Below are 27,827 nucleotides of genomic sequence, written 5' to 3'. Positions count from 1 at the left end.
CCACTTCCTACCACGTGTCTCAAATTCCAAGTAAATATGTTGTATATGACAAGTAAGCATGTTTATGTATGATACCATACACCAGGGACTCTCCTTCAGCAGTATATAACAATAGAGGAGAAAAAGCAAAACTAATGAAATCTTTAAATACGTTGGTTGGTGGTGTTAAAAGTAATCAAAAGGACACCGAATATTAAGTTGGTTTTGGTACCTTTTTAATGGGAAAATGAAGAAAATCAGGTGCTCAGGTGTACCACAAGAAAGAAACAGACAAAGCAGAAGATCTGTAAAGTAAACTGAATCCAAACATAAGCAATGTTTTATTGGGATATAGCAAGCAACCTATCAAATAGGGAACTGGTACAAACAGAGTGAACAAGACTCTCTTTTAACAGAGATGTATGGTGACAAGACAGCTTCTTTCAGTTTTTAAAACAAGTATTCAAATCCTTAACATTAAAAAAAGAGAAATCAACCATTACACCACCAATGACAGACAATATTAAAAGTGTGCAGAATTTTACTCCTCTTACAAATTTCTGTATAATGTTAGAAAACAAGTTATAAATTAAAAAAGGAATAAAATGAAGCTCTGGTTTGTTTTGTTTTGCAAAGCAACACAAGCTTTTAAAAACCAACCATACTTTACATAGACCTCTTAAAAACAGGTGAAAACAAGCTAGAAATTTAAAGGACAGCAAAAAATACACAACCCAGTTTCACCTGTCAGCAACACCTTCTACTATCGAAGGGGTTATGTTAGTTATATGTACAGCTTTAAACATTGCAGCATACCACAAGTAAACCTTAATAAGGTCAAAATAGGACCCTCTGCAAAAAAGGGTGAGTTGGCAAATGTCAGTTCCATCCTAATATTATAAGCAGTAATAACTTTAGTAGGCCTTTAGTGTAAACCAAAACCTACTTTAATTGGTTCCTCACTCCCAAAGATGCATGTAAACTTTATTTGGGGTTGGGGGTTTTTTTTGGTATGTTAATTCATGAAATCAAGAGCACATCTGGATCGAAAATGAGAATGAGACACCTTCCTTTTGCTCTAGATACAGTGACGTAGCCATCTCAACATGCTCATTGACACTTCCTAAAAGAGAAAATCTTTATGTACTATCTAAAAATACACACCACCTCTCTCAGTTCAGACCCAGTATATAGTATATTGCCAACTCTATCCAATAGGATATATATCTTAATTTGGCTTAAATTCTTAATAGATATATTCTCTCTTTACAAAGTTCCATCACATGAAACCAAATTGCTTATTTATTGTTTGAGGCACGGCATGACCCCAATTAGATAAGTCGCTATAAAGAGTTGTTCTTTAGATGTTGTGTCTGTAGAGGTTTTACATGATATTCATAGATTTTCAGTGCAGGCCCCAGTTTTAATGAAAGTCCAGTCAGTACGTCGTTTCTTGTCATCAACAGTAATGACTTGCCATCAATTTCCTGTGAGAAGAATTAAAGACCTGATTAAAACAAAAGTGCAAATCTAACAGATGAGAATAGTCATGCAATAATTGAAGGCTGCTACAGAGCACCAACAAGAAAAGAAACGGAAGCCTTTGTTTTCCTGACACTCTGTGCGTACCTGCTAAATCCTGCCGTCTGCTTTTCAAGTGCTCACCGGTGCTGACTAAGGGGTAAATTCTATTTCGTCAAGCAGAAAACCCAAATGAGCCTAGTTTCAAAATTCCTTCCTTGTAAATCTGTTTTAAATTAATAGGTACACGTTCAGATTGCCTAATAATCAGATATTAAGGGAAAGATACTCTTAACAAAGCTTATGAAGTGCACTTCAGAAGAGTTGCCATTGGCAGGGACATGCAAGTTTGGACTAGTTAGTACCTGCCAGTAACTTCAGGTGCCTTCTGTGAGAGGCCAATTCCCTCTTGTGTCCTGGGCCACGGCAGATTCCAGCAAACAGACCTTTTAGATGGGCCCCACTGCAGAGCTCAGTATGAATAAAACTTCTCATCCTCCATTTACAACCAAACAGGATAAACACAGTAACTTTTCAGCTTAGGTCTCAACAACCCCTACTTGAATCTGCTTAAAATTCCCACTTTTGTGTCACAGATGTGGGATTTTTTTTTCCCCTCTAAACCCTGGCTTTCTTACCTATTTAGATTAGAAATCCTGTATACTCCTTTCTACCTCAAAACTTTATTGTATGTTTGAAAACTACCTGTAAGTAACTTTTTAAAAGTCAAAATGGAAGAGAAGGAACCCAGTCTCTCAACTCCCATCTCTGTTTTAGACATGGGACCATCCTTTTCTTTACACATTCCTACAGTTCAATAAGACTGCACTACCTGAGAAACACAGCTACACAACAATGCATGGACTGGCATCTTACAACACAGCCAGACCTCCAAAGGTCATCACTGCCTAAACAAGTGGTTAGCCTCATGGCATTCTGCACTGGACTTCACTCTGCTGTTGCATGCTTTTTTACTTTTAATAAAAAACCCCTACTATTAAATGTTGGCTTTGTTACCAACAGCCAACAAACAGCTCAATTGCTTGCATTTATTATTGCTGTCCATGATAAAATATTGCCAAAATTGGTTTGGTTTATAAATACTATAAACATCACACGTAAGTTTATCCCACTGCGGTATCTTCCTTAAAATATCAAATATTGTGTTGGAAATGTTAAGAAGTCTTGTCCTTGATTACAATACAATGTGAAGAAAGGAAGATTTCTATTAGAGTTAAGCATGATTTTGTCCAGACTGGTCTCTGCTATGATTTGGTAAAGTTTATAAATAAAAAATACATGGACAAAACACAACATAGTCAAAGATCAGCTCAAAGTGGAATTTCTTTAAAACCTCCTCAAAAGATATGCCTGTTAAGAACACAATGTAATTCCTAAAACAAAAAGAGTCTCCAATAACTTTTTACCCAATTATAGCAGATGCCTCTTTCTACTTACTGCTGAGAATTTAATCATCAAAGACAGTTTCTACCTTATCGTTCCTATTCATCACAATTCTTTCTGTGTGAAGTTTGCCACCAGTGAGAATTTTGCTCATTGATATGACTGGTCTGAAGTTGTCTTTGGAGCTCCTGTTCAATGCTAAGGAGGAAGAACAGTCTCCAGCTTGGTAGGATCCAACTTCCAGTACCTGGAAGAGGAAAAACTCCAACAACAGGAAAAGATCCATCTATTCATATCCCTTCTTCTTCCACAGGGTTCTCTGTGGATTCTAGAAATGTTGGTAACCACTAAGGCTTTCATTGACTAGAAGGCTAATTCTCCTAACACAACTGGGTAAAAATGAGTGATTATGTATTTGGAACTCAAGCATTTTTTCTATCTTTGTGTGTACTGTAAGCTTTACCTCTGCCACTTGTTTTTCATTTTCCACTTAAATCTGCTTCTGTAGATTTGTCATAGTCATTCTGGTTTTTAGCAGCAGATAAGATTTTGTGTGCTTTGGTGACCTCTCTGAATTTCTTCTCTGCTACTTCTCTAATATTTTGGATTTTTTTTCAGGATGCAGCTTTGATATCAGCCTTTGGTATGTCTATTTAACATCATCTGCAGAGGCACCTCTCTGAACAACTAGAGCCATTAGCAATTCCCCACTGTGCCAAGATGACCTCATATGTTGTCTTCTCATATTGTCTTCAGCAAATAACTGGAGGAGCAGTTAAACTTCAAGGCCTTCCAGCACCTTTTCTGTTCTTTCTCCAAGTGACTGATAACTGCACAGTTTTAGAGTACAGTAACACGAAAGCATGGCAGCCAGCGTGCTCACATGCCTCTCCATGCCATGGCTCTGCTAGAAAGCAGCAGTGGACACACACTAGCATCAGACTCCAGTGTCTCTGCTGGTAAGGCATTGCAGTGAGACCCAGCAAACTACTGTTTGGTTACTTAGGCTTATTTGGCTATCACAATACTCATGGTTAAGAGGCCATTAGCAATAACGAAATAGCGCTAGCGTGTCTGGAGACATGGCAAACAGCTTCAGTCTTTGAGTGAGCCACAGCCCCTGTGCTCCCAGGGCTCCTAGAGAGAGCTCAGCCATGTACTGGCAGGCAGCATTTCTCTGAAGGCATTCACACCCTCATGCTGCATCTGGCCTGCTTCTCTAGTTACCCTGTACCCACAAGTTCTCGGCTTCTCTGCTTTGCTTGCTGATGTTATGGGGTTTTTGTTATTTGGCAAAATCTTTCACTTGAATCTGTTTTCATCAGTGAGCTCTTTTGACCTGCTGACATCAGGGGAACTCCAAGAAGGAATCATGTATAATCATCATACAATTATTACTTCTTACCAGAACTTACAATATAGTTTTAATAAAACATTCTGCAGTCCTTAAAAACTCTTTTGTGTCGCTTGCTTTGTGTGAGTCCAGATGTATTCATATTAATGAAAAGAAAGTGCGGACCTTGTTACTGTTGTGTAAAAGTTGAATGTAATAATAGATCTCATGATTACATTCTGGGCCATGGAAACCATTGTGCTACTCCTACTGAGGTAGTTCAGTGGAAAACAATTTCCCAGTGTTGTAGGTGAAACAGAATACTTTGCTTTACTATTTACAACCTCATTCCCCTTTCAGTACCTATTTAGGGCAACAGCAGATCAAATGAATTTAGGTTTCTGGGGCACATGCAAGCTGCAGTACAAATGGTAGAGAAAAACAGAGACAGCCAGAGCTTGTCTGGTGACTCTACAGAGCAAGACGGCTGAGGGTTCAAAGTGACCCTGACTGCACTGCTGGAAGATCCTGATAACAAATACCATGGGTCCACAGAGTTAACGTGAGTGACTAGAAAACAGACCACCAGCACTGGTAAGAGGTTAGAGACAGGGTTGTTCCTAGGCTAGTCACAGTGGAGACAGGGAATGTGCTGGCAGAGTTGGCACAGAGAACTGGGCACTTGCTGCTCCTCATGCTGCAAGGGAAAGGAGAAGGAAGGAAGTGGTAATGACTTCTTCTGTGACTGTCCATCCCATATCTCCTGGCCGCATCCTGGTGGTAGCTATCAGCCTCTCTCTCCAAGGCTTTGGCATAAAGCGAAGTTGGCAGCAGAATCACAGCCACATTTCTGCCTGTGGCTATTCTAGCAGAGCCCTGACAACACACTGCTAAAAAGCAGCTTACTTCAGCTATCCTCCTGAAGCCACTTGCCCTCACTGCAGAATACCAATAAAATGTTTACACTCTGCTTGTATTCAGCTTTCCATCAGGCTGTTGCAAATTGCTTTGCCAAAACTCATGAGTGAGCCTCACCTTGCTGCTGCAAGATCAGTAGTAATTACTGCAGTATTATTGACAATCTCTCTGCACCTCAGCTGACTTAAGATATTTGATGTAAGTCAGAGGTATCTGTCAGTATGAGAAAAAAAAAACCCAGAGGCCACGTCTCCAGGATACGGATGCTGGTATTAAGGAACGGATACACTGAAGCACTGGGGTTTTTGCCAGCTTACCCACCTTCAAATTAAAAAAAAACTAGTAGCAGCTGCAGAAAAAGTCAGTTTCTGCACCCTGACAGGGACTTACCCCCAAACCCAAAGATTTTCATCCCCAAGAACAAAGAGTTAAATTTTGATGTTGTTATATTCCCCAGTTACAAACAGATGGGATTACACTGTCCAGGTGCTGAAGGTCAGCAAGATTAACCTGACCAACACTAACATTATTTCACGTTAGATGTAGTTTCCCTGCAAAGTTGTCAGTAACTTGCACTAGTTCAGTGTCTTGGAAAGTCCAGCCATCTATTTATTTTGATAACTAAATACAAGTATTCGTAACTAATTTATTGGTAGTGGCACACAAACCTGCGGACTTAACAGGGAAAGTGCTACACTGACAATCTGAAGATGCAAGTTTCTTCTTTATGGACTAGGGGAGCTGTAAAGCCAAGTGACCAAACCTCCCCATCCTGCCCCATGAATACTCCCTACCAGTGTGCTGATGGGCAAGTTACAAGGGGCTGTATGACTGATAAACTCTTTGATGATCAAATCTACCACAAGACGATATGCATTAGGATCAGCAGTTACAAGGCCCAGAAGTGAAGACTTAAGCTTTCTCAGACTGAATCCTACAAACACAGTGCTCCTGTGTCTAAAAAGATTCTTTCCCCTTTATTGCCAACTTGTCCTTTCCCTGTCCACTTACACTGCCAAGTTCAATGCAACACAGTAGCCTCTTTTTCATTCTAGGTCTTCAAAGACTACTTGCTTCTTAGAGGCCCTGGATTTTACAATACACACATGTGTATTTGCACAACACACTCAGGAAGACGAGAATTACCATTCACATTTTAAAGAACAAAATAGTGAAACTGAGTTGGTTGTGTAAGGAGACCATGTCCAAGCCAGAAAATATGTTTAGATTTCTCACCTTTCAGATAACTGTTTTAAACAAACTCCAACCCATCACTCACACCTTGTAGAACAATATTATTACTCAAAGATCCTAATCACATGGATTTTCACCCAAGAAGAGACTCAAATTCTCCCATTAATGTGGGACTTTCACTCCCATTTAATAGTATATAGCCAGGTCCACGGCAAAAATGTGCAATGTGAGAAACTGGTGGCGGTCAAAAAGGCGTTTCCTATCAGATTTACCTGTTCTTGAAAAGCATTGGCTTGTTCTTCAAATCCAGCTGTTTTGAAATAATTCACAACATCGATAACAGCCCAGTCAGCCGGATCCAGAGGTCTCCCGTTCTCTACTGAACTGCAAAGTGCAAATCCAGACAAGTAAACACTAAATGTGTGCAGAGCATTTGCTGCTTCTCTGCACACCTCACGTACATCCCCTCTTTCCCTTTTCCTCCAGGAAAAGTATCTTTTGACACACCTCCCCGGCCCGATACAGAGCAGTCATTCCCAGTCATTTCACAGACCTGATGCTGGGGACAACTGAGGTACCCCTCCCTTTAAGAGAGTATTTGACTCTTCACATTAGGCAAAGGTAATCAGCCAGGATCTTCTTCTGCCAGCATGCTGCCTTTGCAGATGGAGAACAAAGATTACAATGACTGGCATATCAAATCCCTATTTTTCAAGACTGCAGCTTGTTTTCAATTATTTACAAAGAGTTATTATTTAGAAAGATTATTCTTTTCCAGACGAGACTGTGCTTCCTTGTGACATGGCCAGAAACTACTAAAGAACATCCCTACCTTGTAAAGCTGGGGGAAAAAAAAAAAACAAAGAGGCACCAATTATTGCATTAATTGCTCAATATAGGAAATTTCCCCAAGTTGTTCTTGCACTAATCTTTGGACAAATCTATGGACTTCTTAAATAGCTGTGAATCTAAGAAAACATGTTATACAAAATCAGCACGAAGCCCTCCTCTGATTGACCTCTTGCAGTTGCTTTCCACAGTAGCAAAACAATCAATCGTTCATATTACTATCTTTATCTTATATACCTCAGATCTTTATCCCCAACCTGCCATCACTCCATCTCAGATAACCTTTGTGAATCTGCAAACTCATTGTAAAAAAGACACACAGCGAGCTTGATTGCTTTTGCTATAGCAGTATAGGAGGACGAAGCCCAACACATCAAAAGAAAGAACTTCTTTCATATGTTTCTCCAACTGGGAGTCCCAAAGTTTGTGCCAGACATTTTTCACCCTTCTGCATGCTTAATCATAATACTAATGAAGAAATGTCCAAAATGTACAGATCAGGGCACATGTCAGAATCCTGTCTATCTCAGGTCCTGAAGCTTAGAGGCAGGAGTTTGATTCTCAAAGGCACCAAGCAGAAAAGAAACGCAGACTATACTCTCCTGAGAGCATTTTTGTTCTGTCCTTTGAATTTCTCATTTCTAACTGTCACCACTTCTGTCTTCACTAGACTTGAAAGTCTTTCAGCAAAATAACTGTGAATCAAGGGTCAACTACTTTTCTAACTAGCTATGATGTCTCAATTTCTATAACTAGTTGAGCCCTGGGAAAGAGAACCCATGAACACAATGATTTTTGTTTTTCCCCTGCCTCTTGGAATATACCTCTCAATATGGCAACAAAATTCTGGCCCTAGGGAACTCGCATTGCAGACATGATATCACACTATATGTTACACTTGGCCATCTACAAGCAGTTTCTTTCACTTATCACACAGAATACATGTATGTATCTCAGAGCATATATACACAAGGTATATATCTCAGAGCAGTGAGCAAAGAGACAGAGATTCTTACTTTTGCTCATCAAGTAATGACTTCATGAATTGCTTCACTGATTGCAATTACATTGAAAGACAAGACTCAGCAAAACTGAAAATGAGACTATCCAGCCTTCTCAGAGATGCACTGGATTTGGGTTGTTTGGGTTTGGTTTTTATAAATCATAGAATGCCTTTCAATTAAGACTTTTGGTGTTGTGCACATTCTGAGGCTTAAGCAGTAAAACGTGTAAAGCCCCATATAAAACCTACACATATTTGTAAAAGCACCCTTTGAAGAACTATCATAGAATGGTAGGCTTGGAAGGGATCTTTAGAGATCATCTAGTTCAACCCCCCTGAAGAAGCAGGTTCACCTAGATCAGGTCACGTAGGAACATGTCCAGGTGGGCCTTGAAGACCTCCAAGGAAGGAGCCTCCACAACCCCTCTGGACAGTCTGTGCCAGGGCTCCCTCACCTGAACAGTGAAATAGTTTTTTCTTATATTTAAATGGAACTTTTTGTGTTCCAGCTTCATCCCCATTACCCCTTGTCCTGTTGCTAGATACCATAGAAAAAAGGAATGCCCCAATCTCCTGACACCCACCATTTATACATTCATAAATATTAATGAGATCCCCCCTCAATCTCCTCCAGACTAAACAGCCCCAGTTCCCGCAGCCTTTACTTGTATGAAAGATGTTCTATTTCCCTGATCATTTTGGTGTCCCTGCACTGGACTCTCTCCAGAAGTTCTCTGTCCCTCTTGAGCTGAGGAGCCCAGAACTGGACACAGGACTCCAGATGAGGCCTCACCAGGTCAGAGGGGGAACAGAAACTCCCTTGACCTGCTAATCATGCTCTTCTTGATGCATCCCAGGATGTCATTGGCCTTCTTGGCCACAAGGGCACATTGCTGGCTCATGTTTAGTTTACTATCAATTAGGACTCCAAGGTCTCTCTCTGCAACTGTACCTAAATCTTTGTGTTTTCCCTAAGACAAAGACCATCGCTATCAATGATTGATCTTCTATTTAATATTTAAAATAAACAAACAAAACCTCAACAACTCAGTATTTTTAAATTAATAATTCCAAAAGATATTGAGTTTAACTCTTCCTAAACAGCAAATAAAATATTCAGTCTGTAAAAATACATCCTAACTGTATTTTGCTTACTTCCCAAAATACTTTCATTTCAAACCAAATATGGTCCAAAGCTTCCTCCCCACAGTTTTGTCCTTCAGCCCAGGTGTGTTAGTTCTTCATGTAGCACTTCTTTTACAGAGAGGCAACTGCAGCTTGGTCTTGCCCATCCCAGGCTTCAGGGGCTCTACCTTAGTCATTAACTAATGACAGGAAATAATTGCAAGTTCCTGCCTCAAGGAATAGCATCATGCTGGATCTCAAATGGAGCCAAATTTCCAGAGCTACAGCTGCAAAAGACTCAAAGGTATGTGGCAGGCTGTTGGAGGCTGGCTGGACTTCAACCTATTTATCCATATGGATGCCCATTTGGCTTCTATACTTTGTCTCCTCCTTGCCCTGCTATTGCACGTGGCTCTATTCTTGAGACCATGAAAAAGAATATATAACAGCCATACACCAGTTTATGCCCGGCATCCTGGAAGCTGGAAAATCTTAAGAGGACTGGTATTTTAGGCTTTCTAAGGAGATACAAGATACACTGGTAATGAATAAAGATTAAGCTTGTCTGCTTTTCATCACTGTCCCTGTGCTTTTATTGCCATCGTGTGGCAGAAGCAGCAAGGCCTGAAAGGATATAGCAGTGAACAAACTGATTTTATCCAAGCTATTTATAACCACTTCAAGAAAGTGCCAAATACTTCCTTTGTAGATATATACACATGTATACTGTAAACACTCATCTAGAAATGACAGCTCCTGATCAGTTTAATTACAGTCCCCATCGGTTTTAAAATCCACCTTCGCAATAAGTAGGTGAGCCTTTGTCACCTAAGCCGCGGGGGAAAATGATTAAGTGTAAGCTGTCCTTTCTTTGACTGCCTCCCTTTCTTCCCACCACAGAGTCTTCATTGTAGAAGCAAGACTGTCAGTCGAAGGCAGCTTCTGAGGGACACACAGACAGTATAATCCATTCACAGTCACTGAACAGGAAAATGCATTTTTTGGTGGTGTGGTGTAACCACTGTCTCAAGTGAAGGGGGAACATGCCAATTTCAATGGCTGCCATCAGACTTTTGGATGCTGTGTCATAATAAGTGTTTTATCAACATGACTACTACTATCAGTATTTCTCTAGTGCCTAGGAGCCTAAGCATTGCCAAGTTTTCTTGGAAGCCTTACAGAAAAAAGATGCTAATGAGAAAAATGAGGTGCAGCTTTGCAGAAGTGTTGCAGTTTGAGAGAGCAGACTAAGAAAATCCCCCTAATCTTTGTGTTTTGGTTTTTTGGTTGGTTGGTTTTTTTACTGTCTCTGTATATCTCTCTCAGCACAGCTTCTATGACCCTAAAGTAGCAAGATCAAATTTTCCCACACAGAACTCCACTTCTCAGATCATAACTGCATCCACAATTGCTAGCCCTAATCTAAGAACTGCTGACTTTTGAGGATGCAGAAATGCCTCCAAAACAGTTCTTAGCCTGCAGTCTATCACATCAAAGAAAATTACAGAGTAGTGTACCCCATGTCTCTGTCTTATTTTCAGCCTCGGTCTGAAGTAAAAGTCCAGCACTTCAGGGCTTCTCCAGCAAACAGCTTAAAATATTTGTCCCAGAGAGAACTGACACCAAAGACATGTGCTGCTGCTGCTACTACTTGTCAGATCTAGATAGTTGGGTAGCCAGCAGAGAAGCATATATGCATCTCTAAATGAGACAGAGAGAAAATTTCCACACAGGACACTTTTCTTCATCAGACACCAGTTCTGCAAAGGCCACTAGCACAAAGTGAGCAGAGGTAGAGTATTGGTTACAGTGCTACTACTTGCTTTAAGTCTCTGGTTGAGAGGAGAAATCAATGGAGAAATGTATACCTCTAACTTAAGTTACTAGCTTCTGCATCTCTCTGTTATATAGTCCTCCCACGTGTGCCTTTCAATCAATTTGTGCTCAAGATGCTTCTGTTTCAAAGTTGAAATACAATAAAAGTAATTGAGGACAGGAAAGGATTGAAATGAGAAAAGATGGAGGTGCCCACCATTGCTAACCACACTAAGTGAAAGAAAAACTACAATCTAAATCCATGTGCTGTTTACATAAACTGAACATTAGGATTCACTTACTTTTTGACATCCAGTGAGCCATTTTCCTTGTTTTCCATGTCAACAGTTAGCATGAAGAAGGTAGAGGTTTCTTTTACTTCACCAACTGATCAACAGGATGGGGAAAAAAAAAAGCTGTGTTTAAATACTAGGTAGTACGAAAAGAGCAACGTAACATAACAGAAACAAGCACACAACTGTGTTTCCACCTGAGAGCAAACATGCTGTCAATTCTGCTTTCCTCAGAAACCTAGCAAAGCTAGTAATAGCTAATGAACTAGAAAAAGTTGACCTGTGCTTCAAAAGCAAGAAATGTTTCATGCCTAAAAACCAATTAAGGTTACATTTGGTCCTTTTGGAAACTAACACCATTTTGATTGAGCTATATATTCATACACACAAAGACTGCCTTGCAACGTACAGCTAGATATCAAGAGAGCTTACTATGCCCTCAGTCATCTTGCTATACAGAGGACTCAACAGATGTACAATCCTAGCCTAGTGAGGTTTTGAAATCCATAGCCTTGTTTTACAAATGGGAATCTGGGATACAAATGAGCACAAAGTGACTTATACTCGTCTCACACATAAAGCTGGTAAGCAGAGTTACTAATCAACTGCCAAATTCATAAGGCCTAAATCAGTATCTTATCCATAAGAGCACCTTTCCTGCACTAACACAGCTACTTCTAGTATACTGAACTCTGGAAAGGAAAGGAGCATGCGAAGGACACAGGAAAAAATCCAGTTTGCTTCCTTCCTTGCAGTATGCTGGAGTACTTTCACCACACGGTTCTTTCCATCACTCACACAACATCCAGAAATGACCGCAGCCTTTTCTTTAGGTTCTCAAGTAAGCCATTTCTATGTCTGAGAGCACTGAAGAACTGACCAAGGGCTCAGGTTGTTCTTGCTGTAGCATTAATGGATGCCAGTGAAATACCACAGAGCTATGAGAAGTACAAAACAGGGAAATCACATTCTCCAGCTAAAACTTTGCAAAAATAGAGGATAGCTATTAAGACTACCAGGGTTTTTAAAAAGAACAACAAAAAAAAAAAAGCGAAGAAAGAGCCTTTATTACACAGCTAGCAGCGTGTAAAGCATCGAGGAAGCAGCAGCAAACTAATCGGAAAGATGCTTCTTCGTGCAGCGCTGACCAAATAACTCAACGCATTCCTCTAACCACTTCTTGGTTCACCTGAGGTGACTGCAGAACGACCACCGCAGCCGCTGGTCCGGGGAGGGTCTCGCAGCCCCGGCCGCGCGGGACCTAGCAGCCCCCCGGGGCTCGGCACCCTCCGCGGAGCCCGCGGCCCTCGGGGCGTGGAGGGGGTGCTCCCGGGGCTTCCCTTCCCCGCGACAGGCGAGCAGACGGCTCCGCCGGGACTGTGTGACACGCGTTCACCATTTTACCAGCATCTCCGAAACCGCTCGCCAGGCAGCACTGCACCACATTGTCAATTTTTGGCTGCGGGGGTGGGTGGAGGGGAACGGATCGGGGCGGGGGGGAGGAGGGGGGCGGTAATGGGGGGCGGGGGGGGGGAAGTAAGACAGAAAAACCTACCTACGAGCAACTAAACCAAAGCATTGCTACAGGCTGCTCCGGAGCGGCGGAGCCCCGGCCCCCGCCCCCCGCCGGCAGCGGGGCGCTCGGAGGCGGCTCCGTTCGGCACCGGGCGCAGCCCCGCCTGGCTCCCGGCCCGCGTGACGCGCCCGCCACACGCGGCCCGCACCAACCGCCGCCCGCGTCATGGCGCCCGTTTTAAAGGCGCAGGGCTGCGCCCGCGGCGCCGCGGGGTCCCGCCGCCTGCCGCCCCGCAGCGGCCCGCACCGCGGGGGGCTCGCGAGGGCACCCCGAGCAGAGCGCCGGGCTGGCGCGGGGGCCGAGGACTGCGGGGAGCGGCTGCGCTCACCTGCGGGGGAGCCGCGGGCAGGGCGGCGGCAAACCCGCCCGGCACACGAGACCGGCGAACAGCGCTCGGGGGCAGGTTCGTGACCTCCGCTTCTTGGGACCTCCTTGTAAACACATCCACGCCAAACGGGGTGGAGGGAGTAACGGTGAGACGGGGGGGAGTGAAGGATGCGGGACTGAGACGAGGAAATTTTACAGAAAGTGGGAAACAGGAATGGCTACATCTCGGAAAATTGATAAAGTTGCATAAAACTAGAATGAGTTTGCCAACATGCAGGTGAGTAGCAGACACTTGACTCTCTGGACGTGGAGCATCGGCAAGCTCAGAGGACAGGAAAGGCACCGGCAGCCGTGCCACCAGCGCTGAGACACCGCCAGGACCGCGGGAACAGAGGCCGGGAGACCGAGTCCCGGCGACAGCTACATCTCTCACTCCTGTCAACGCCACACCTTATTTTCAAAAGAAGACCCACAGATACCCACGGGATTTGCTGCACTGTACAACTCAGAGTGCCTGCAAATAAATAAATCTGGCTCACTGGCAATAAAATCTCACCCCCAGAGACTAATACAAACGTTGGCAAGTTTCTCCAGACATTCCACCTTTTTTTCCCCCTTTCTTATATAAATTTCTTTATTTTTTTTGGTCCAAATTTCCCTTCATTTGGGATGCTTTCTAATGGCATAGAAGCGTGACATAGATGACACTGTCAGCACTAGGGCAAAGAAGCAAGCAATACCAACCAACCAACTAGTACCCTCTGCTCTCCCCACATTAGGGCTTTGCTGTCCCAACCTCAACTCAGATGCTGTGATCTTTTGACTATCCTTAACAGTCAGGACTGTGACCTGGTCTAGGTGGACCTGCTTTAGCAGGAGGCTTGGACTAGACTATTTTTAGAAGTCCCTTCCAACCCCTACCATTCTGTGATTCTGTGAATGGTCTGAGTTAGTCCATACTTGTGGGATGTTTTAATTGCAGAAGTTCCTTCTGAGTCAGACCACTCAAATTACACCCTTGCTGTTTGCTGTGAGGCAAGGAGAACATTACCAGCTACCTAGGGATTCACACTGAACCAACTGATGACTTCATTCTGATTTCTGCAGAGCAAGTCAAGACTCTGTGACAAGAATGCCCCAGCCAGCACTGACAGATAGAACCACTGGCCTCCAAAGCATGTGTGTGGGGCTGTCCCAGGCACTATGCCTCTGCCTTTCTCCCAGAAGCAGCTTACTGCATCCCTGGCTGCACTCCTGAACAGAGATCTTAGTGACCTAACTGCTCATCTGACACAGCTACAAACACTAAAATGACAGGAAAAAAAATGCACTGTTGTACAAAGGACTGTGGATGTAACTTCTCCAACTGCTTCCTTTTGCCTGACTTACGTGTTGCCAAATATACTACCAAAGCTTGCAAAAATTATGCAAATAATGGGACTGGCCTATCAATAGGAGCATTGAGAATGGAGAGCAGGGGGAAGTCCTCACTGTTCTGGATTTTAAATACATGGAGGTAAGCAAGTTAAATAGAGTATTAAACATACTGCACCCTAAAGAAAACCCTCTTTACTTCACATCCCAAAGCATACTGCAAACTAAGCCATGCAAGGCAATACTTTTTTGTCTCACAAGAAAGAAGCATTCTAAATGAGACCATAATGAGTTTTCTGCATCAGCTGGTTTCTAACTTTGGTAATGAACTGACATTTGAGGATATAAATATAAATCATCTATTTTACTCACATTCTCCCCTTCCTTCCATCATGTTCTTCAATTAATCCTTAGAGTATTCAAAGCAAAGCTCACACATGGCATGCGTTATGTCTAAAAGAGTAAAGAGGGAAATTTTAAGAAGACAGGTTGTGGAAAACTTCAATGTGGAATATGGTCTGTGGTTTGTATTTTCATTCATTGGGATAACTTAAGTTAATTAAAATGAGGTTATATCTGGAAGGAAACAAAGCCAGAAAGTGAATTAGACTTTTATCTCACTGTTCACATCCCACTTCTGGCGAAAACCCCAAAAACCCCAAACATTTCCTGTCCACGTAGGGGACAAAACGAGAACAGAGTTGGCTGATCCGGGTTAAGGAATCAATCCTGTTTCTAAACTTCTGCTTCTGAAACACACAGAAATCAGCGTAGATATGGGATACCACTTGACCCTGTTTTCTGGGTATTAAAAAATACACTTCCTACTGCAAAGCTACTTTTTTTTCTCCCTGGAAGTGATGTCTCTACATGAAGACCAAACACATCACATGTGTGGCAGAGTGTAGCACCCTGGCAGCTGTGCAGCGAGTACTGCTCTCACACAGCAAAATTAAGCTTTTTAAACCTTTCTTACTCCAGTGTCCTGGGTAAAAACACAGTTAAACACGTTCACGGGGAAAGCTAAGTGAGGAAATGATGGAGCACTTTTGTGGCTCCAGGTCAGGGACAGCTAGCAAAGCTGCTCTGTGCAACCTAAGTCTTCCGTAGACCAGGACGGTAGATAAGATACGTATTCCACTGTCAGTCAGCAGCGACGGAAGGCGGCAGTTGCCCCCGGCAAGGCGCTGGCTGGCAGGCCGGCGGGGAGCGGGCTCCAGGGGCCCCGGGCGCCAGGCGGCGGTAGCGGCCCGGCCCCGCTAACAGCCGGCGGCCGCGGGGCACGCTGGGAGCGGGAGAGCGGCGAGGTGCGGTGCGGAGCCGTTGGGGCGGCTCAGGGCTGCTGCCAGCTGAAGCGCCGTGTATCGTAACCGCTGCGGGGGTGTTCTCCGAGAGATGCTTTGCATTGGAAGGTTCAGGAAGACAGTTCAGGGCCAGCACTGGTCATTTGTGGTGCCTTGGCAGCCAGAGGGAAAATGCTCACCGTGAGGGCGAAAGCAAACCAGAGAGAGCCAAGGTGGGGAGGGATTTCATCCAAACGTGACCGGTGGCAAGAAATCATCAGCTCATCCTGTGCAGCACGAGGGGCAGGAGACACGAACAGGGGCCTGTTTTTAAGTAACTCTCATCACAGACGTGGAAGTTGCACAGGTGTAAGGTGTCTGCTTTGCCACCCAACCTGAACTAACTTATAGCTATTTCCAGTCTATGAACAACAGTAGCCTAAGAATCGCTTTTGCATCATCTCTGACCTAGTAATGTGGAATTACAGAGTGACCTTCCAGACCCTGGAGTCTGAGCTGGCACCATCATGGGGAAAGCTCACACACCCACATCCAGCACAGATCTGAGCCCATGAGGAACCGTGTCCTTCCCCGCCAGTCAGAAAGCCTGTGTCTCACTGTCCTTCCATGGTGGTTAAGAACTTTGCATATTTTTCAATTGTAAATTAAAACAGTTAATATTTATTTGTTCCTGTGGCAATATTGATTAGTTTAACAGTTCCCTGTTTCTCTGGTATTTACTTGCTTATATACACTCATCTGTCTGAATGACCATAGCCCTTTAACTCTGTATTGTTATAGCCCCTTAAGTTCTGCATTGTCTGAGCTTGTTCCCCTTTCCTCTGTGTACACTTGCCTTCCAGGAGCAGACACGTGGAGCTGCACCCTGGGGTGAAGCAGGGTCTCAGCAGTACCTTCTACCTTCCCTGTCTGCTCTAAATAGCCCCAGCTCCATACCACACTTAGGGAGGTCATTTATCAAACCTGTGTTAGCACTGAGGATTTTTGTCACCCTAGGACTGGTAAGTACTTCAGGATCTTTTCCACAGTCCCTGGCAATTACTGTACACCCAGAAAGAGACAAAATCCTTGTTACTTGTTCAGCACTTTGCTCCTCTTTCAGAAAACAGCCTTTCCTCAGTTAAGGTCTTTTCTGCTTTAGGCCATATTCTTTCTAGCTTGCTTGAGCGGAATTTTGCCACTTAACCTTGCATCAACAGCTTAACACCTGTTGTTCTGCTCTCCCTTCCCTACTTAGGCATTGCATAGAGTAATAAAGGACAGTTCCCAGCAAGGTACTCCAGTCAGTCCACAGAGTCCAGCAGTGAAGGTCTTCTCTTCCATTCCTGCCTTGGCCAGGAACACCATCCAAAAGCCATCCTGTGTCTTCTTCACAGCTCCCTTCTGACCTGCCAGGGTTTTCTGCATGGCCAAGCATTGTCAAGTTGCTCTGAGGTTCTGCACAAAGCCTAAACAAAAGGCCAAAGATAGCACTGGTGTAGAGCAAGTGCAGAGGGAAGGAAAGCAGGGAACCTGTGGCAAGTACATAGCAGAGTGACTTGTACCTACCTGATGTTCATTCCTAAGGCAATTAAGTTGAAGTCAATATTTAAGTATTAGGTCACAGCAGAAGCAGCAGCCAACCTTGATTGGTATTCCATGCAGTTACCCTGAGTACACTGGTAAGGTAAAACCAGGGTCCACAGATGTGCAAAAAGTTTTGTAAGACCTCCGTGTTTCAGGATCACTGCATGGGTTAAGAGCTCTGCAGGTGCACGGTGCCGAATCAGCAGCACAGCTCCCTCCATGCAAAGCCCGGAGGGGAGGAGCACTGCTCAGATGTACTGACAAGGCAGTAATTCACAGGATGGCAGAGACTGTCTGCTTTGTCCTGGTGGAGAGACTTAAAATCTTTGGTTTGCTAAGGTCCTTTTTTACACAGGAAGCTTTTTTCTTTTGTAATTGTATGACTCCCCAATAAGATGACTAGAGTTGCACTCTTCACATCAGGCTAAAAATGAATGTGTACAGCAGCTGAGTGTAATGTAAGGCCACTGGTACCTTTCTGATTTTGCTTCCTCTAGTTTCCAAGGCTGAATTGCTTAAAAACGCCTTCCTGCATGTGAATTATATCCACTTCACTGAGAATTTCCTGCCCTACTTATTTTTGTTGTACTCCTTGTTATTCTGGTAATTGCTCTATATTTAATAAAGCTACTGTCCAGACTTAAACCCTTGTTATTGTAAAGCTTATTCTTTGTTTTAAAAAAACCCTTTTACATAAAACACAACTCATTCTGCCCATACTAGCAGTAGTACCTGCCACACACTTGCCTAGTTTGTGATAATGTAGCAAAGAAGCTTATAAGAAGTACTCATATGAAATACCAACACTGTAAAACAGAATCCAGCCTAGTAGAAATATTTTATGTAAATATGGCTCAGACATCCCAGTGAAATAGCTCTTAAATCTCAGGAATCTGAAAGGTAGTACTTCGGTTCTATGAAGAGAGGCAAATGAAAACACACACCATGCTGATGCATACAAGAATGGAAAAATAAAAATGGACAGAAAAAATGTCTATAAAACACAACTGTAGTTGACATAAACACTACCTTAAGAACTTGGTGCTAAGTCTTCTCCCACTTTGGTGGGAAGCTTTTTTTTTTTCCCCAGGAGTGAGGAACCTGCTTGTCACTGAAAAACCACCTGCAGCCTGATTTTGGTGGCTCAGTGACCCCTTTGGTGACCAGTGGTGACAGTGGGACTCACAGGACCTTTTGCTGCAGGGGAGGCAGGAATGCACACAGCTCCTGCCAGACAGCTTTCCCCTGGGGGGATCTCTGAGTCGGCCCTTTATGCTCCTGCTCCTCCTCCTCCTCCTTCTCCTCCAGACAATATTGACGGGGGTAAGACTGCCATCTCCTTAACAACAAGATAGTCCTGGCTGTAAAATTGGCTTCCGATACCTCTCCAGCCTCCCATATGAGTTTTACTTCCCTGGACACTGTGCCCAGGCCCAGTACAGAACCCCATGGAAGTTAGTGCATCTATAAGCCTGCACAGCTCTCACACAACACCTTTACAAGTGACAGAGGTCTCCTCTGCACCTAGACTGAGGGAACATTCATCATCAACATCCAGGCCACATGCTGGAAAACATTTTCCGTAGTGAAAACCCCAAATATTTCCTCCATTTCTACAATCCTAAGCCACACACTATTTTAACAATATATAAGACTGATGTCTAGTTTCCTGACAGCAGCAATCAAAATGTTCCAGTGCAACTGTACTGAGATCTCCATTTTCAACATGGGGACATTGAGAGCTTTCTCCGTGCCTGCCCATGAAGGTTTCTCCTGAATCCTACACAGACTTTAGGGGGTATCTTGGATTTTCTCTTAAAAGCACTGTTACAAGATTCTTACATCACCTTCTCATCTAGAGGTTTTCTTAGAAACCAAGGTCAGTAAGATTCAGGTCTCTGTGTACACTCAATAAAGGAAGGAGAAGCAGAGGGTTAGTCACAAACTCACCTTTGTATCAGGAGTCAAGACAAAGCAGCCCATTCCTTTTTTTTGTTTTCTTCTAAAGGAATATTCTGAGCATGCACAGAGATCTATGCAACACTTGGATAGTGGGAAGCCCTTGAAAGGTGTCCACCTTTGCTAACCACAGCCATTTTGGGCAATGATCCTATTTCAGAGGTGTGCAGGCAGGCCATTCTATGACGTTCTAGGGCAGTGATGTTTTTCCACTGATAGCCAGCAGGCAGGCAGGCAAAGTTTGCCAGTAGCAGGCATGTTTAGTCTGTTTTAGAAACATCCATATTTCAAAGATTCGTAAAGCACTCACGTCCTGGTAAATACCGGCATCTTCCTTACACATTGTGGTTTTAGTGTAACTGCCAGAACTGATACCAGGTGGGTAAGACCAGAATATGGCCTTTCTTCCATTGATCAGCCCTGAAGAATGCTGCTCCTCATCCACTGAAAGCACCACAGCCCCAGAGATGGGTGTCTTTGGTAGCACTCAGTCACTGGTGCCAGCTGGGGGGGTGGGCTATGGGTTCTCTGTCTGTTCACAGCACCACATTGTGAGGAAATCAAAAGAAATCATGGCAACCCTACACTTTGCATGTAAATAGCAAAGATCAAAGGATGTGCATGTTTGGCAGACAGCAGTTGCCAAAACTAACACAGGCTGCAAGAAAGGAACCACAACTACAGTAGAGTAAGTGTTCCAGGCACACATTTGATGACTCTCTCTACTCTCTGCTCTCTTTGATACATAAAAGAACCAAATAGATATTCACATGTCAACACGAGCAGACATGACATTCAAAAGTTAGGCACTAAGACTGTAACAGTTAAACTGATCTTTAAAAAAAATTGTTCAGCTTTAAATTGGTTGTTAGTTTTTGCTCAGAGACACTCTTAGAAACATTTGCTGTAATTTTATCCCAAACTGCTCAGCAAAGAATTAAAACACAATTCAGCAAAATATTGAACACTATTTTCTGTCTGTAAACATTCTAACTGTAATTAGCAGAGATATATCTGAATTTGATCAGCATCTAACTCTAAAAAATCGTATATCCTCCCTTACTGTCAACACTATATATTTAATGAAGCAGCTTAGAAGCACCTTTCAAGGTGTTTTTTTTTGTTTGGTTTTGGTTTTGTGATGATCTTTTCTTAAGAGAGTATACCTCTGAACTTTTGAGTGCACATAATACAGAAATATGATTGTGTGCTACAAAAACAGACCCTCAGATGAAAATAGAATTTATCAGTCAGGGATTTTTTAAGGACATTTTTACCTAGCTTGTGCAATAACACACATGAAAAAAACCCCTTTTGTTCAAATCAGTGTGAAAAATTCCTTTTTAGTTGATGCAGATATTAAAAACAGTAAAAAAATTTGCAAATAATTAAAAGAATTTAAAAGTAAAAATCTACTAATACATAAATGACTGAGGGTTGGTATTGCATATATTATCTGACATGATATGTGAGTGGTACAGTCCGAATTTCTCATTCCCTACTGCTCTTAAACATTTCACAAGTCTCTTGTTCTCACCGTGCTGTGCAACTGACATTTCTTAAGCACACTGTTCCACACACCATAAAAGCGTGCCCTCTACTGGCAAATGAACGCAGCTAGAGAAGTTAGGTTAAGGTGGAATCCTCACTCATTTTAATTTACAGGGTTTTGTAGCAATCTGGAACATAAAAAAAAGGAGTGCAAGAAAAGCCAGAGTTGAGTTCTGTTACTCAGAAAGTAGTTGGTGAATGAAGACCAGTTTAAAAAATTCTAAAGGAGTCCTAGGAATGCCTCAAAGCATAGATTTGGATTGGACAAATCCCAAGTAAAAATGCATTTGTGTTTCAAGTTTCCTTGCATGGCTTTAAAAAAGACCAACAAATTTATGAGACGCGAAGGAGTTATTTTTCCCCCCATACATACTGCAATACTTCTCTTGGTAGGAAATGCACCTTGCAGCTGATCCAGTCCTGTTCTGGAATTCCCTTCCAGAATGAATGAGCTATGGGTGCTTTGGCCATGAGATGTGGCTGTCCTCCAGGAGCCAAGACTCCAGCAATTACTTTACGAAAGGAGAAACACACTCCTGACATGAACTAACGTGCTAACAGATAACAAACTAAATCTCTACACTGTACATGTCCTATCATGCAGCCCCTTAGAATGATTCTGCCACGCTGCTCTTGTTTCTGGTAAAATAATGTTTTTACTAAGGCTACTTGCTCAGCACTCCTCTTAAGTCTTTCCCACTGGTAAGCAAACCTGGCAGATGCATATTACCCGACACATATGGTAAGAGAATAAAGGGAAATAAAGACAATTTATTTACTGGGGACACACACTATCATTTTCTTCTTTTTCAGTTGAAAGAAGGATTCTTTTAGAGATTCTAGGTATACAGGAAATAATTAAATAGTGTTTAACCTAAATTAACACACCTGGGAGAGAGGTGAATTATGTTGTTTTACTCATCCAAGGTGTTAAGAGATCCCCACTTCATGCAAACAAGTAGAAAGATGACGGTAAAGATGGAAGCAACTGAAAGTTCAGATATTCCAATCTAGCATTCATGTTGTTGGACTGGTTGTTACTTAGATAACTATATATACATTCAAAGCTGCAACACAGATATACAGTACAGAACAGCAGAAGACAGTTCTTGTGATGTTGCTGTGTAGACCAAAGCATTGATATGCCACTAAATGCAAATGAAATTCTTTTTTTTTTAGTTAAAAAAAACCCAAACAACAAATTACCTTGCTAGTGGAAGAATCTCAGAGAGTTAATAAAGCTTTTCCTTTCTACTAATCACCAGTATTTTTTCCTGGTACTGACTGGACACACTCAGAACATACTGCACCACACAACAGGCTGCCAAAACCTCGATCCGTTTGAGTTAATGCACCTACAGCTGTGTCCTTTCCAACCTTCCACAGCATCCTGGAAGCAAAGGCAAAGGAAGAAGTCTCTGAAATCTATCTCCCAACAAAGGAAAACACCTGTCACCGTGGTTGCATATGTTTGGGAACAGATCACTGACCTCATCCATAAAACCCTTCCAACTGGAACAACCTTCTCATCCTAAAGAGCTTTTATGCTGCAGCCACGTACATGTTTTGGGCCACAGGTTTTCTCTACGTTGTCCTCAGTAAAGATGCCTCATCCTCAACCAGGTTGCTTCTCAATACAAAGAGCAGAATTTTTAATTAGATACTAGATTGCTACTGTGTAATCTACCAAAATTTAAATCCCATAACCTGAGCACTCCTAAAGAATGTGCAAGTTTGTCACTGGGTCTTAAATGTTTTACTAACCATGAGCTAACTCAAATGAACACCACAAACATTACTTTTAAATTTTAAAGCAAAGAGTCACATAAACACAGTTTTTTGGAAACACATTTTTGCAAGAACATTTCTATTTGACCCTCTGAAGAAGGGAATGGGACCACCCGACTGAAGGAGTTCTAAAGGAAATTTGACTAGCTTTGAAATCGGCTCAATCCCACTGATTTCACAGCGCTCTCAAAGCTACTGTTATCCCATGAGGTAGAAACTTCTTGCAGTGAACAACAAGAATAAACTGTATTTTGGTTTCCTTCAGGCAGGCACCTCTTTTTATAGTATACAGAAAAACTCAACCCCAAAACAACAAAAGGTCAAAATGTGATTAGACCTCAGATTTAATTAAAACTTTTATTCATCATAAAATTCAAACATTAGTAAAGGAAGCTATCTTGAGACACTATCTTGCCCTGAGACACCCATCTTATCTTTCTAAAAATCTCAACACTTGACATAATTCATATTAAGGGGACAAATATTTACTGTCAGTAAGACATTTAAATATCCTGTGGAGCACTAACCCTTTTACTGGAAGCAATCACTGCCTAGGCTGACATTAGACACTCATATTTCACCCCTTTTGTCAGAGGACTCAAATCAGTTGATTCCTCAAGCTGTCAATTAAGAACATTTTTTAAAAGTGTGCAAGAACCACACTTGGAAAACTCTAGTGGTCACACAAATTTTGTTGTTGTTTTTAATCAAACACATTCAGATCAGCTACATACATCCCAGCTAGAGAATGGAATTGTCCAGTTGCTTATGAAATGGTTCTCAAATTCTTATCTGGCATAAGTTCTCTTTACCCATGGCAATTTAGAACAACAGATATGAATGAAACCTCCACATTTGCTGCTCAACACACCACGTTTGCAAGGGAACTGCAGTGAAAGCTGAAGACAATCTTTTCGCAGTTTCTTAGCTCAGCTTTAGAAAAAGTACAAAGGTCTTTAAAATGTAATACAGCATTTGTACTACTAACCAAGAAGAACACAAAACCACAGTCAGTAGGCGTACAGCAGCAGAAGCAAAGAGGCCAAGGCTCTGCTCAGACAGTGGGAAGAGAAGGAGCTGCGTTACAGGGAGCAGGTACCAGAGCCTCTCTGAACACCACTTGCAGAAAAAGCCTCAAGACAGACAATGCCAAAACCATGAACAGTCTTTACTTCTATCAGTTGTTTCACAGCACAACAAGACACAGCACAAAATTTGTACAGCGGGATCTGCAGACAGTTTAAAAACAGGCAATTATCTTTAATAAAAAGCATCAAGTCTGAATGTGAAAATATGAAGACAAACAATATTGCAGTTAATGATCACCTTGCTTGCCTTTGAGTGTTTAAGAAGTCCAACTCACTGGCTTCTCAGTGTGCCTTTAATATTCTGCACACTATCTTCTCTGAACACCCTTGTCAATGTGAAGCGTAATGCATCCCAACTAATATGTGTGGTGTGTTTTCTAACCTTTTCCTCTTGCTTTCAAACCCTGCTGACAGTGTGTGGGGAAATGCAGCGACTCTCATCATACAACATTCTGATTCACAAAGAAGCAGCACAAGTGTTGTACATAATTTAATTTGCACTTCTGTATATAAATGTTTACTATATTGCACACTGTTGCAGCACTTGAAAACATCTAATTATTTGCAAAAATTAGTAAAATACTTTAAAGGATTTAAAAATAAGGGTTTTAATGCAACTGACAAGATAATAAAAAAGCAATTTACTTAATGAGATACAATCCTTTATGTTGGAAATGAAAGTTACATACAACTAGAATACAATTAAAATATACCATATAGTTCAACACTTAATTCCTCAAATGTGTAAAATTAACAAGCTTCTACTGTCATAGATATACAATTTTCCATATTGTGAAAAGGATTTTTCAAATTAAATACAGGTAACATAATATTCTGTAGTTATATTTTATGACTGTGTTTAAATGAGAGGGTTGTATAATACTCACATTGTCAAATGTACTCACTAATGCCTTGGAAATTGCACACTTTCCCCTCCTTTTCCAAAATAGAATCTCATTTCCATACTGAAGTCTATTATGCCATATTGGAAAAGTATTTTAGTTTCGGACAGGATTTTCATAAAATTAAAAAACAGCAAAATGTCATGGCATTACGATGGTTTTTCCACTTATGCCCATGTAGAATTTAATCTGGATATCATAGACAGACACGTCAGAACCAATTTCCTAGACTTTTGCCTTATTGTACACGCAAGATGAATGGTTACAGTATTTTACAAAACAGAAAAGTCTCTGAACCTTACTAGAATTATAAATGTAATGATTAAAAATTAAAATCATAACAGAATCAAATTGTGATCTCCAACATTTATTAAAATCTTTTAAAGTTCATAAACGACAACAAAGTTACTGTAGAATTTATCGCATACAGCTAGCATACAGCAGCATGTCCTTGGTCTAAATGAAATACAAAAGATTTTAACATTTTCATACAAAGGATTTCTTTAAATTTATTAATGTGACGATATATCTTTGTTACATAAAATTTGCTACAGCAAAGTATCTTATACTTTTCTTGCACATATGTAAATATGGGTGGACAAAGACTGCATTCAGTGTCAGCCTCCTAATGACGTTGTGCAAAAATGCTCAACAACCTAAACATACAGAATGTTGATGGTACGTTTCATTCTCTTGTAAAACGTCTACAAAGGCTTTTGTTAAAGCAGCATCATACAGATTAAAAGGAAGGAATGCCAGTGGTTTATTTGCACTGACATTCAAACAAATACAATGGCTCTGTATCAATATAGCTCATTTTTTTTTCTTTTAAAAACAATTCATCCTTGTATGCATGTAAATTTATCATAAAATATGAGTCTAGTTTAAACTGTTTTGGATGTGCTGTTTTAAGACAGGTCACTGAGACGGCCAGAATCAAGTGTACAAATAAAACTACTATGAAAAAGTTTAAAAGCAACCCCAAAAAAAGTGCTGAGCCACTGATTATTAACATTGAAATAAATGTGTAAAAGTGCCCAAAGCTAGCACATGGTAGCAATATCTTTTAAGTCAGTTGGTGAGAGTATACAAAACATAATTAAGCCCAAATACCTGTATCTGTGTGACCATACATTCTGTTTGATTGAAAGAAAGTAGGTTAGAAATGAAGACACAACGCAACTAAAATAAACCCAGATGCTGCAGTTTTTAAACTTTGTCTCTTTTCTTCGTGAATGAAGTGCTGTAACTAAAAAGAAAATGATTGTAGCAGTACTTCATCCTCAGTTTACTAATATAGTATACCAGAATAAAAACTTGGCAATAACCTCTTATTCTTAACAGCTAACAAAAAATAACCGTGTTCATCCAGCGATGCATCTAGAACATTAGTTTGCATTTGCTAAACCATTTGTTTTTCACAGCTAATGGCAGAGCGCATTTTGCTTTTCATGGTGTGGTGGTTTTTATTTTAATGAATGCCTTTTTCAACCAAAAAAGGCTCAAAACAAGGAATACTTTGGGAGCCCAAACATTGGCGCTTTTTTTGTTTAAAAAAAAAAAAAGTGGATCAAAATGAATCATATTCTCTACAATACTGACCAAAACTTCCTTTAAGAGTTTAGGGTTCATGTTCTTAAAAAAGCCATTTTATACCTGCCAACTGAAATGCTGGTAAGTTGACTTGGTTAAATATGGTCCAAAATCCAGACCAGGTGGAATTACTCCCTCTCAGGACTGTAAGCTTTCTGTGGTACAGTCTGGTTATGGTGATCTCCCTACTGCCTAGGTGGGAAATACAAAGGAAGAAGGCAGTGATGAAAACTGCAGGGATGTAGAAAACCAAGGCACGGGGTCAAGCTACTGTCCCCTACTTAAGCCATCCAATTGATTCTACTGAATTTTGGTCAGTCTCCAGGAAGAAATGTTTTAAGTTAATTTAGCAGACATTTATATGGCGATAAATACTACCTTCCAAAATGCTAAAAATGTTGGCTAGGTTTAGTCTGAGCTACTAAAAAATTATTATAAATTGTAGCATCAGACACAAGACAGACAAGAATTATTGGCTGGCACAGACTAGAAGCAACATTTATCTTTCACTTCAGTCTAAATCACACTAGCCGCAACACCTTCCATTTCACTCACACAAATAATACATTATTCAAAATAAAATGGAGCATTCTTGGGTAAAAAACTACTTCATTTTAAAGGGGGAAAATGAACAATACACAGAAACAAAGAACGACAGAAACCAAAGTTAAGTAGGAAAGTGGTCTATTATTCTGTGTTACTGCACAAACAGTGCTTGCTTAATTGTGCCTAGTTAGAAGGGTTGGTGCAAACTGCACACATGGAAGATGGCAATAAAGACCTCAGTCAGCTTTGTGGAATGAAGTAACTAGGTAACTGTTTTGACATATGATGGTCTCAGCTCCACCTCATCTGTTAACAGAGTGCAAAGATCCCAATGTGAGCCCTGATGTCATCTTGTCCTCTTACTCATACTAAAAATCAGCAAATTCTTTTGCACATTTTTCTGTTAGAGACGCACGAATATCTTCTTCTTCATAGTCATCAAAGTTGCTGGTATCTCCAGGGCCTCTGCACTTTGGTATGAATGGAGCTTCTACCTGTATTTGGGAAGGGGAAAAAAAAGCAAGCATACAAAATGTGATTGGCCTAATATCCTTAGATTTAACACTCTAATAATAAGCACAACAATATTTCCATTACTCCTCAAATCCTGCCAAGAAACCGGATATTACAGCTTAAAGTCATGGCACATAAATAAAACTAGACTAGATGTATGAATGTAAGGTGAAAAAGACTGATTTCTCACTGACAAACATCAATAAAAAGTTACTTCCACTTCAAAACAAAGTTCAGTTCTCTTGCAGAAGAGATCCCACGCTCTTCAGCTCATGGGAAGGACTACGTTTAACAGTTGCACATGTC

General features: G+C 41.5%; 2 protein-coding genes across 3 annotated transcripts in view; both read right to left on the bottom strand.

Moving 5' to 3' along the window:
• Positions 1-332: 332 nt before the first annotated feature.
• Positions 333-13,088, bottom strand: SAMD13 (sterile alpha motif domain containing 13). The gene is made up of 4 exons (XM_062003933.1): positions 12,990-13,088; positions 11,444-11,528; positions 6,622-6,733; positions 333-1,466 (listed from the first exon to the last, which is right to left on the bottom strand). The coding sequence occupies exons 2-4, from the start codon at positions 11,494-11,496 to the stop codon at positions 1,323-1,325; spliced, it is 309 nt and encodes a 102-aa protein (XP_061859917.1). The 5' UTR covers positions 11,497-11,528; positions 12,990-13,088; the 3' UTR covers positions 333-1,322.
• Positions 13,089-25,220: 12,132 nt separating this feature from the next.
• PRKACB (protein kinase cAMP-activated catalytic subunit beta) overlaps positions 25,221-27,827 on the bottom strand; it is a 73,324-nt gene continuing 70,717 nt past the window's right edge. For both annotated transcript variants that reach the window (XM_062003378.1, XM_010199383.2), the window contains exon 10: positions 25,221-27,502. In XM_062003378.1, the coding sequence (XP_061859362.1) occupies positions 27,377-27,502 (126 nt within the window). In that variant the 3' untranslated portion in view covers positions 25,221-27,376. The remainder of the gene's footprint in view (positions 27,503-27,827) is intronic.

This window comes from Colius striatus, chromosome 10 (genome assembly GCF_028858725.1).
Source record: "Colius striatus isolate bColStr4 chromosome 10, bColStr4.1.hap1, whole genome shotgun sequence".
Taxonomy (NCBI): domain Eukaryota; kingdom Metazoa; phylum Chordata; class Aves; order Coliiformes; family Coliidae; genus Colius; species Colius striatus.
This window is presented reverse-complemented; position numbering and strand designations above follow the sequence as displayed.

What these genes read in the sequence shown, in the direction of transcription:
- SAMD13 (XM_062003933.1), bottom strand. Translation starts at nt 11,496, where the DNA reads ATGCTAACTGTTGACATGGAAAACAAGGAAAATGGCTCACTGGATGTC. An exon ending in GGCTCACTGGATGTCAAAAA is followed by an intron (nt 6,734 to 11,443) that starts GTAAGTGAATCC and finishes TGCACTTTGCAG; the next exon opens with TTCAGTAGAGAACGGGAGAC. An exon ending in CCAATGCTTTTCAAGAACAG is followed by an intron (nt 1,467 to 6,621) that starts GTAAATCTGATA and finishes TTCTTCTCACAG; the next exon opens with GAAATTGATGGCAAGTCATT.